General features: G+C 37.3%; 1 protein-coding gene across 1 annotated transcript; it reads right to left on the reverse strand.

The window, feature by feature from the left end:
* Nucleotides 1–10,203: 10,203 nt before the first annotated feature.
* LOC137742924 (F-box/kelch-repeat protein At3g06240-like) lies at nt 10,204–11,361 on the reverse strand. The gene has a single exon (XM_068482861.1). The coding sequence runs from the start codon at nt 11,359–11,361 to the stop codon at nt 10,204–10,206; it is 1,158 nt and encodes a 385-aa protein (XP_068338962.1).
* Nucleotides 11,362–12,456: the final 1,095 nt, after the last annotated feature.

A 12,456-nucleotide genomic window follows, 5' to 3' on the forward strand; every position in this document is an offset into this window, starting at 1 on the left:
CAATGAGGAACTTACTGTCTTACTAGCACACCATGATTCCAGCATCCAACAAGATATTTGGTATATGGATTCTGGTGCAAGGAACCATATGTGTGGGAAAAATGAGTTCTTTGCAGAACTCAAAGATGGGGCCTATGGATTAAGGAGTCTTGGTGACTCCTCAAAGCTGGCAGTTGAAGGCAAAGGGAAGATTAAGATCATCCAGAAAGATGGTTTGGAAGAATACATCTCTGATATCTACTGCATACCAGATATGAAAAGCAACATTTTGAGCATTGGTCAATTGCTCCATAAAGGGTACATTATACATATGAAAATATGCTTCTCACTCCCAGAAATGCAAGGAGAAAAGCTTATTGCACGTGTTCAAATTTCAAAGAAACGAATGTTCCCATTGAATTTGAACAAAAGGATTGGAAGCTGTCACATAGGGGTGATTGAAGATGAGTCATGGAAATGGCATCTTCGCTTTGGCCAACTTCATTTCAATGGTTGAAAGCTACTGTCCGTTTGAGGAATGGTTCGTGGTCTAGCTTAGATAAAACCCATAAACCATGTATGTGAAGGTTGCGTGCTCTCATTCCCTGTTGGTGATGCATGTAGAACAAAGGCACCACTGCAATTGGTACACATAGATATATGTGGTCCATTAGATCTAATGTCCTATCGAGGTAATAGGTATTTTATTACTTTCATTGATGATTTTAGTAGGAAGACTTGTGTTTAGTTTAACAAAGGAGAAGTCGGCTACCCTAAGAATTTTCAATGAGTTCAAGGCATCCACATAGACTGAGGGCAACCATAAGCTTGTGGTTGGGAGATCAGGCAGAGGTGGAGAGTACACCTCCAATATTTTCCAAGCATATTACAAGGAGTAAGGAATTAGGAATCAACTAACTGCTGCCTACACCCCATAACAAAATGAGATAGTCGAGAGAAAAAATCGAACCATCTTTGACATGACAAGATCCATGCTTAAGGAGAAGAGTTTTCTAAATGAATTGTGGGCAAAAACTGTAGCTTGTTCGATTTATTTGTTGAATCAATATCCAACAAAGAGTGTAAAAAGGATGACACCACAAGAAGCTTAGAGTGGATAAAAGTCGAATTGGACACCTAAGAGTTTTGGGTGTGTTGCATATGCTCAGTTTCGTGAAGCCAAGATGAGGAAGCTTGATGATCAAGGTGAGAAGTGTGTGTTTATGGGCTATAGTGAAGAGTCCAAGGCATACAAGCTTTATAACCTACTAACTAGCAAACTAGTGGTTAGTAGAGATGTCATCTTCAGTAAGGAAGAGATATGGAAGTGGAACAACCAAGAGGTTAGTAAGGAGAAGATTGTTTCCACTAATTTTGAACAGTCAGAAGTTGTACTACCTGTTGAGCAACAACGTGCTCAATCAATCACAACAACTCCAATGCATAGAACTGCAAGGAGTGGTCCTACATTTAGTGAATAAAGTAGCTTCTCAACTCTAATGAGGCTAAGAAGTTTCACTGAGATATATGGACAAGAAGAAGAAGAAGAAGAATAAGCCAACTTTTTCTGCTTATATGTAGACCATGAGTCTCTCTCATTCAATGAAGTTGTGGAAAAAGATTGTTGGAAAACAACCATGTAGGAAGAAATCCATGCCATCGAGAAGAATGAACTTGTGAGTTGACAAAGCTCCCACCAAATCAGAAGGCTATTGGTGTACAAGATCAAATGCACTGCAGATGAAAGTGTGGATCAATACAAATCGAGGCTTGTAGCCAAGGGCTACAAACAAAAGTATGATGTGGACTATGACGAAGTCTATGCTCTAGTTGCAAGACTTGAAACGGTAAGATTGTTAGTCTCTCATGCTGCTCAACATAAATGAAAAATTTATCAACTAGATGTCAAGTTAGCCTTCCTTAATGGAGTTCTTGAGGAAGAAGTGTACGTGGAACAACATGAAGGCTTCCAAGTACAATGAGAGAAGATAAGGTGTACCGTTTGAAGAAGGCTTTATATGGCCTCAAGCAAACATCGTGAGCTTGGAACTCACGGATTGACAACTACCTTCACCAAAATGGATTTTGAAAAATATCCATATGCTTATTCAGTTTACATGAAGACTGGTGAAAAAGGGGAGTTCTTAATTCTTTGTCTGTATGTAGATGTCTTGTTGTTTATAGGAAACAATGAAGCTATGTTCTGTGAGTTCAAGCAATCTATGTTCAGTGAATTCGAGATGACTGATAATGAATTCATGTCATACTTTCTTGTCATAGAGGTGAAGCAAGAAAATGATGGTATCCCTAAATCTCAATAGAGGTACATGAGAGACATTTTTGAGAAGTTCAAAATGGCCAAGTGTAATGCTGTCAACACTCCAGTTGTAACTGGATTGAAGTTGTCCAACGAAGGAGAAAGTGAGTTTCTAAACTCAACCGTGTACAAGAGCCTTGTTGAAAAGCCTGAGGTACCTTACAAGCACAAGACTGGATATAGTTTATGGTGAGCAGGAATTCACTATTGGTCATTGGGTTTATTTGCGTCTTCAGTCTTATCGTCAAACCATTGTTGCTAATCGCTACTGTCATAAATTACCCTCTGGATATTATGGTTCTTTTCTAGTCATACAACGAATTAGAGAAGTGGCCTACAAGCTTGACTTACCTCCTTCAGTGCGCGTCATCCCATTTTCCATGTGTCGTTGTTAAAGAAGAAATTGGGAACTCATGTGATTACCTCTCCCACCTTGCCTCACATTCTTCCTGAAGATGTTCAGTGGCTGCCGAAAAAGGTTTTGGAGCGTGGCTTGGTAAAACGGAAAAATGTGTTGGTAGTTCATTGGTTAATTCAATGGTCGGGGTTTCCATAAGAAGGTGCTACATGGGAGGATGCCAATGACATCTAGACTCGGTTTCCAGAATTACAGGCTTGAGATCAAGCCTCATATGAGGGGGGATGGATTGTTGAGAACTATATGTATGGACTCTTACAATTAGCCCAGTTACACCACAGAGGAGTATACATATCGTATATCTCGTAGTAGTTTGTATTCTGTATTTCTAAGTATGACTTGTATTATTACCCTTCAACAAGTCATGAGTTTAGCATGAATGAAATATTCTCTCTCTCTCTCTCTCTCTCTCTCTCTCTCTCTCTCTCTCCCCCCCCCCCCAGGGACCTGAACCCAAGTTCCTATCATTCTTCAAATACCTCGTCTATGAAATGAGTCCCCAAAAGGACAATGACGCCAAGTGAGTGAAGTTATAAGAGACACCTTCAAGGTTGAACTTGGTCAACCCTTCAAAGGATGGGAACACTCACAGAGCATTTCAGCTTTTTCTAGTCACCATCGTTTGATTGACCATCGTGTACTAATTTCGATTGCTATGTCATTAATTTTATTTCTAGCTTGTATTAATCAAGAGTGTTTAATTTGCTTCTCTCAATTGTACATAGGAATTCAGATTTGATACGTAATTATTATGGTTGATCTATTGTAGCTTAGACCAAAATTTCTACCACTTAATTAGAGTAGATTATCTTTATACTATTTTAAGGGTATGCTCCCACCACTCAGAGTACAATATCCTTGTAAAAATATGAAAATAATAAATAAAAAAATCAAAGTATGCTAGTTCCAAACACCCCAACATATAGAATTATGTAGGACTAATAACTAGATTTTATATTCTTTTAAGTTGATGTTGAAAATTGGTTACAAAGTTCAAAAGAGAGTCTCATGGTTGGTACGTGATCAATTCTAATGAAGGATAATTATGTCAAACAACTAGTTAGACATATATTGACATGATTTCAAAAGAGTGCTACTAAGCCCACCCCATTGTCTTATTTTTCCATCCACACTTTAATGAAAATGTTAATAACATGTTTATCCTTGTAGAAAAAGACTACCCATTTCTCTCCACCACTGTCTCTCTTCCCCGTTCTTCTCTCTTCCATTTCATCTCTCTCCATCAGAGAGAAAGATCCAGTTTTTTTGGCCGCGGAAGAAGTTCAAGAATCTGCCGGTAGCCAGCATTTCTCATTGTTCATTTCTATGATTTCTAGGGCTCCAATTCCAAATATGTTAATCAATTTGTAGTGTTTTCCAATAAATTTTTATCTTTTCAACGTTTTAATGCAATTTTGAATTGCATTTTAATTTGATAGCTTCCAACTCATTTGAATCAAATCTCAGTTTTAGAATTTTTTTACTTTCACTTTTTGGATTTAATTCTTTCAATTCGAACGAAATTAGTTGAATTGAGTAAGCAGATCTCTTGCTCTCTACAACTCTCCAACAAAACCAATGACTCTGGCTTTCAAGGTTGTAAATTTTCACTAGATAAATTTCTGGGTTTGTTCAGTTTGTACTGTTCGAGATTTGCAATCTTGATTTTGGTGTAAAGTTAGTTCAGGGGAAGGGAATGGTGGTGGAAACAGAACATTGATGGTGTGGTGGTATAAAGGTTATTTTAGGAATAATAGTGCGTGGGAAAATAAGATTTAAATTTTTAAAATTTTTATATTGGTGGGATAATAAGGTGGGTGGAAAAATAGGACAATGGGGTGGGTTTAACAACACTCTTTCAAAATATCAAGGTGTAAATGTGAGAAAATTAAAACATTGTGCTCCATTTTGAACACCCTACAAACGTCAAAGGATGTAAAAGTAATTAGCCTGCTTCTAATGGAACATAAATTAGAAAAGGAAAAGAATCCCTTTTAGATTTAGAAGGTTTGAAACCAAATTTCATGGTTTGTGTTAAATCAAAATTGTTCATATTTTTTAGGAAAATTTTATTTGGACCAGTTATCTTATCTCTACACCCAACTAAAATGTTTTATCCACTAAACTTTCAAGTTTAACCTTAAATAAGTAAATAAGAAAATAAATATCGATGTTTCTATCTCTACATCTAATGACCCAAAACCTAGCGCACCACTCCACCCCTCTATTATTTTCGGCGAAACAAACTGCTATCCCGTTGGCATTCTCCTCCGACCTAGAAAGCACTTCCTGCAATGTCTCCTTCAAAACATCAGTCAAGAAGCACCCAACAAACATACCAAATGGTATCACCAATTTATAGTTTCTGGAGATGGAAAATATGATGTCTGATAAGAAGCTGAGGGTGTCCAAGTAACATATGACCATATGAATTCTTTTTTTCCAAGCAAAGCAGCTGCTCTAGTGCTGCATATGCTGCTTTTCCCCCCACAGACTCCTTCACTGGGGCAGGTATGGCTTCCCGCAGCTTCTCCTTCACAAAAGTGGTTTTGATTTGCAGCTTCTGCTTATTTTCTTTTTTGGATTCTCCAAATTGTGCCGTGGATGAAACTACTTTTACACGACTTGGATTTCGATTATATTACTGCATATGGTCTTGATAATTTACCCCTAAAATTTCCAATAAATAATCCCAATTGAAAATTTTGGAGCCCATGGTCGTGCGTGATCTTGATAGAATTTTTTGCTGTCACTTGGGTGGGTTTTGCCGAAAATAATGGAAGAGTGCAGTGATGTGCTAGGTTTTGAGTTATTGGGTGCAGAGATAAAAACATCAAGGTTTATTTTCTTATTGTTATTTATTTAAGGGCAAACTTGGATGTTTAATAGAGAAAATGTTTTAGTTGGGTGTAAAGATAAGACAACTAGGTCCAAATAAAATTTCCCTATTTTTTATTTTAACTTTTTGTGTCAGACAAGATAAATATTTTTTCACATATTTCGTGAATAATTAAGAAGCAATTCTTTTAAAATAGCACCCGGAACATTATCAGGAGGTTCAATTCCTAAAAAAAATCTGGCAAACTTGAACCATTAATGTGCCATTGTGTTCACATAACGTAGGACAATGAAAACTCAAGAATCAACGAAAGATTGTAACCACGGTTTGACGTCGTAGACAACCATGCTCAACGGTGACAAATTTTGAATAGGGAGGCAATGGAGGTGAGAAAGGAAAAACGTACTAGATTGGGAAGAAGGAATAGCAAAGGAATAAATGAAACATTCTATCTCAGGTTCATTAATTTAAGGAAACATGTTTAATTCCTTAAACCAATAAATCATCTCAATTATGACACTATTTCCTCTTGTACGTTTCTTTAGCCCTTTTCATTTTCTCTTGTAAGTTTTTTTGGGAAGGAGAAGGAAGTTGTTTGAAGAGAAATGGAAGGATCTTCTCGTTCCAGTGGAAAGAGTTGTGTGCAATGCCTGAAAGAGTGTTCTCAAACAAACAAAAAACAGGAAGGTCTGAAAAAAATAAGGAATCTAATAGTCAGTATTGGAACTCGGCTCTCTCTCTGTCTTGTCGATATTATGTTGTTGATGTCACAAGGATCGGATGAGATGATCGATAAGTTCCAAGAGTTCAGTCGTAAGATTTATGCGCTACAGACTAAAGTTGATTGGGATGGTTGTGCTATAAATGAAAGAGTCACTAGTCTTCTGGGAATAGCGGATCGTGAATTGGAAAAGATTAACATGAAGAGGATGCAGGCAATGGGGGGAAGATTGGCTACTATGGAAGGCTACAATTATGGAACTGAGCTGTTTGAATGCTTCTGCATAATAATGCTCGATGAAGGACTGGAACGATTACTCTCTGCAGTGATTTCAAGGATGGAGTTTGTTTTGAGCATTCCATTTTCGCCCGAATCGCTAACATGGATGCTAACAAGACCACCAATCCTGGATGAGATGGAAACGAAGGTAAGTGCATGCATAAGGGTCTTCATTGACTTCGTACTGGATGCAGAGCCAGTAGTGAATGAGTTTCGCAATACAATGCGACCGAAGATTAATCAACTGTGGAACAATTTCGGTCATCTTAAGAAGAATGAAAGAGCAAAAGACTAAAGATGTCAATGGGTATGTTTAGGTTGTTTAATTTCTCGATTTATTGTCTTACTAGTTATCGCTATTTGTTAATTATTGCATTTGATGTGCCGTTTATTTATTTGATACAGATACATATAAATTATTTATGCTCCCGTTAGTAGTTATATGAATTTATTGGCATGTTCTACTTTTTTACAATAGAGATAGAAGAGTATAATTATTGGTTAGATAGGGTCATTCGTTCATTTTATAATGAACATATTGCTATTTTTATGTGTAGAAGGATGTGAATAAGAAATTTTTATACGAAAGAGCGCAATTATTTAGGAGTAGTTGGTAGAAATACAACAATATCATTCAAACAACAGGGCCAACAAAATTGGGAAGGGACACGTGGCCCGGCAATATGTGGCTTCGTCCCGGCCTGAAAAAGAGAAAAACCCAACAAATATGTCAAAAATAAATGTAAAGACAAAACAAAATATTCCCTAAAGAATCATGCATAAATTACGCTAAATGTAAAGAAACTCAACCAGTATAATGTATAGGTTAGATAATAGTTAAATACACGCTAGGTCGTATTATCTAGTTGAATACATTTAAATCATAGTACCTAGTTGAATAGTACCTAATCGAGTATATTTCATATAGTACCTAATTGAATATATCTAATGTGAATATGAGCAATCCCAACGCCAAATTCAACAGTTCATGCATACATCAAAACAATCAAAATCTGACAACAAAAGCTACAAACACGAAAAGAGGATCTTCTGGAATTTTCTCTCCGTGTAAGAGACCTTCCCTCTCCTTGCAGGCGATTCTTACCCTTTCGTGTGAGTGGCTCTCAATCGTGTTCAAGTTTGTTGCCACTGATTCTAATTGCGGCTGAGATTGGTGGGTGTTCTTTTATTTTTGCCTTTGTCTCCCTCTCTTCTCCCCTTCGCTGCTTTTTCCCCCTTGCTTCCTGGTTCGATTTACCCTCTTCTTATCCCATTGGTGTATCTCCTCCTCCTTCCTCTAATTTCCGATCTTTAGTCAAGTTTCGTTGTGATTTGCGGCTTGTCAAGTCGGTGAGTTTTGATCTAGTGCTTCCACTAGGTAGGGTGTTCCAAACACCATCACTTTCTCTTTGTTGTTTGCCTTGGATGGTAGTGTTGCTCGTGGATTTCCACGCGCTTCTTTCACTTTGCTGCAAGTTCTTTTGTAATCTATGGCTGTGCTTGGACTGAAGATTGGAATTGATTGATGGGATTGCTGTGGCAAGGCTCGGTTGGGGGATGGGATTTGTGCAGATCGACATGCACTTCTGTAGCAGCGTTGGTTCTGGCAGTGGTTGTAGCGAACCCTCGGTTGTTTTTAGTTTTCTGTTTTCTTGGGTCCCAACTTTTGGTTGGGCTCTTTTTTGGTTTGTTTGGAAGGTCCCATTTTGCTTTGTGTGCATGTATTGGACCTTTGTTGTAAGTTTGTTTTGTTTGAAATAAATGTTTCAAAGCTACAAACACGAACAAAATCCAAGAAGAAAAAATGAAAAAATATAATCAAGCACAAAAGGTTGATGGTATTAATCACATTCCTCTTGGTTGTAAATTGTTGACCTCCACGAAAATATATGTCATATATATGCCATTCAAAACAAAGAGGAAGAAACGAGAAAGCAGAGAGACCCAACACCACCAATACTGAGCAAAAAGAAAGCATAGAGAAGAATAAATCGTGTAACATTAGACGTATGTGAAGAAAAAATCAACCAATATGTGGATATTTGCTTTCCCCCATTCCTTCTTGCATGCATAAGGTGAATATTTTGCTGCGTTGAATGGTAGGCCTATTTGAAGGACTGAAATTAATTTTTAATCTTATAGTAGGGATTAGTCTGCATGTGATATTTGACAAGGACTGAAATTGTGTTTGTCTCATTGCTTGTCTGCATGTGATATTTGACAAGGACTGAAATTGTGTTTGTTTCATTGCTTTGATATTTGACAAGGACTGAAAATGTGTTTGTTTCAGTAAATTGAAAGAACAGTAGTGAAGAGTAGGCGCGAAGAGGTTGCTTTCCAGACGCTAACAGGCTCTCTTTCGTTGTTGTTTATATCCTTTGCATTCCCCCTCCCTTCATCTTTAACCTATGAGATGAATAGGAAAAATAATATTCTGTCCAGACAGAGAAATAATTGACCTTTCAATTTATGTTTCTTTTATAACATTACTTCATTTTCTATACGCCTTGTATTAATTTCTTTCATGCACATTCGGCTTCACCACAGAAGAAGGGTGAACCCGTGTATCGTTCTGCTCCGTATGATTTACGATTATGGGAATGACAATATATATACACACATACACAATGCATGCAATGGTGAATGACTGCATAAAAAAAAGATAAATTTCATTAAGCGTGAAATGTTCGTACCTACAGATACAAAATCCACAATATACTAATTTCTCAAATTCACATTTATCTTTTTTACTACGATAATTTAGTGTTTTTTGGGTCGAAACCACATTAATACTTTTACTACGCATTATCCCAATATAAAGCAATTGTAAAGCACGTTAACGGTCTTGAATCGCTGAAGGTGAATCTCAATAGCAAGGGCAAGCATCCAATAGTCCTTAATGAACTGCAGGAGAACAAAATGTATCATTTCTATCAACCTTCATCTCAATTTCATGGCAACATGCTCAAAACCGATATACCCGTTACTAGAATCATGCATCAAAATTTTTCAATCCAAACTACACTTAAACCCATTATGATCATATTATTCATCAGAATATTCACTTAACCTCAACATTCACTTTAAACAGCATAAATGTAGATTAAACGTTAAATGAAGCCTTCAAACAAAGCAGTAAAAATCTAATAGATGAGAGTAACCACGTACACTCGCAGGTTTAAAATTATGCCCCTATCATATTTCCGTATGTATATCACATGATGGCCAAACACATTTAACATTTCATCAAGGTTGCAGTCTTGGAGCAAGAACAATATACATTTAAGTTTCAAAGCAGCTAAAACATCCAACTTCTTCGTTTTACACAAACTATAGCATGTTGCTAGGAATCATCTTCTTGATTCGTTAATTAATGCATGAATACTTCAAATTGATAATTTCATGAACTGTACAAAAAACAACTTAGACCTATATATGGCTCCAAGAGGTCTGTCAAACAAGAAGCAATACTAAGTAACCTGCAAGAATATAACAGTAGTAATGGCAAGAGGAAAATAAAATCACGAATTATTTGGCAAGAGAAAGATATACGGAAATTGAGAAACAGATGCGAAAGAAACAAGAAACACAGATAAATTTTTTCTTCTTACCTCTCTGGCGCCTATCTACACTCTCTCATGCTTCAGTTTTCAGTCAATATTGCGAGGATAGTTTAGCGAAACAAGACTCTCCACGTAGAAACCCGCATCACTTACTTTAGGGAAATCATAAATGTTTATGCAATGCGAGCTTCCATCACTAAAGTTGTACATAACCAGCAGCTTCTTGTGCTGGCAAATCAACAGAACATAATCTTTCTTCCAGCAACCTGCATGTACTAACGAGAATGGGATGAAACAAGAGAACCTTTTTTCAGTCCAAGACTCCCTGACTCCATATTCCTTCATAACCCAAAAGTCAGTATATTGTTCATCTACATGAGAAGAAACCCAATCTGCTATGCACAGAAATTCCCCGAAGACACCCAGTTTATAGTGTAGTGGCTTATAAGAAGTAAATGGTACTGGAATTTCTCGAACCTCCTCCTCTGCTAAAAGGAAAGATATAATCACCCACGAGTCATCTTGGGCTATCTTCACCAACCAATGCACGCCTCCATTCAGCATGAAGCCAATAAAACAGAACATAGCTTTGTAGGGAAACCGCCTTTCAATCACTCGCCAAAAACCGGTTTTCAATGAATAGACAGCAAACTCGATCTCATCCTTCACGGACCACCCATTTACCACTTTGTAATCATCACTGGCATGATCAAAACCGAACCCGAAAAGACTTAGTGTGTCAAAAGATGGTGGCTTGGGCAGTTTCTTATATTCCCTTATTGCTGGGTTGACCAGATATAACTCTTGTCCATTTAACTTGAACAACACTAACCCATTGCAGTAAGAAATCAAGACCCAGAAATTCGGCAACGGCAACCCATCAAGACTGGACTGTTCAGGATGAACATAGTCCAGATTACTAACCACAACACTTTTACCGATATTCTCAGTAATACTTTCTCCATCATCCAGAAATCGACTGTCTTGATTGAGAAGTTCATCAAGGTTACAAGAGTAAATGGAATGACGTTTTTCATTAGTAAATACAAGTCTCCGTCTTTGGAACAAAATGTGCTTATTGTCAATTGTTCTGTTAAGCTGGATTTTAGCAAAGTTGGGATCGGAGATGAAGGAACGACATGGCTTAGATACACACCTGAATCGGCCTAATGATTTTGTTGGCAGCCATGAAAAAATCTCGCGTATCATCTCCCATGGAAGGTTAGGGTTCTCTTCCTTCATCATTCGCTCCGCGGTTTTCTTTGAGCTACAAAAGATGGTTTTTTGGTGAGTTACTAATTTCGGAATTCTTTCTTTGAGAATAAGAATATGAAGATGAAGTGAAGATGAGAACAAGAGCAATATATAAAGGAGAACAAGGGATTTGGCTGTAAGATACAGATGAAATAGCTAATTAGATATTAACGGAAGGCCGGCACTACAAAGCAAAGTAGACGTTGTCTCAAGGCAAACCAACTATAAGAACAAACCAACTGAAAGAAGACAAGAAACTGTCATAGTTCTGGTCAAACATTTGGGCAGAAGTAATGAAATTGAAGTGGGCTGTAAAATTTATTTGCTGGTTTTAAAAGAAGAGTAATGCTAGGAGAGTACATTTCGGACCACATTTGCGTATTAAATGATGCATATAACCAATATTTAATGAAATAAATTTAGTAATGTGGTACACCATTACAACCCATACCTTAAAATAGTATAATTTATTCTCGTGACATGGGAAATGACTATTTTGCCCTCGAGTGGGTGACTAAATTAAATTATCTAGCCTCAACTCAAGAATTATATCCTCGCACTTTCTTAAGTTTCATAAACTTTATTTTTGTATGTAAGTTTTGCCTCAAAATCGAATTATGAAACGATACCCGAGGGTCTATTTGTAATTAAATTTAATTGGAGGACAAAACCGTAATTTCACTCAAAACAATTTTAAGTAGGGTTATACCCACTCTCGGTCTCGAGAGATTTTTCAATGTGACCGTCACACGAGATGGTACACCACATGTCTTTATATAAATGGTGGGTTATGTGTGTTAAAAGGTTAATAACTTAAAAATTAAAAATTTCCACCACTTGCATAAAAACACATGGCGTACCATCCGTGTTCTAAAAATTTATACTCGGTCTCCTTCTCCTTCTCCCTCTTCTCTCTCTTCTCCCTCATTTTCTGTAACCCCTCTCTCTAAGCTCTTGACTCTCTCTATCTCTCTAAGCTCCGAGAAGGAAACCACCCCATTCCCCTCGATTTCGACCAAACCAACTCCCAAAAATCGAACTGTGAACCTTTGGGACATGGGGAACTCATCTGTGGCATTGCAAGTT

Source organism: Pyrus communis, chromosome 8, assembly GCF_963583255.1.
Source record: "Pyrus communis chromosome 8, drPyrComm1.1, whole genome shotgun sequence".
NCBI lineage: Eukaryota > Viridiplantae > Streptophyta > Magnoliopsida > Rosales > Rosaceae > Pyrus > Pyrus communis.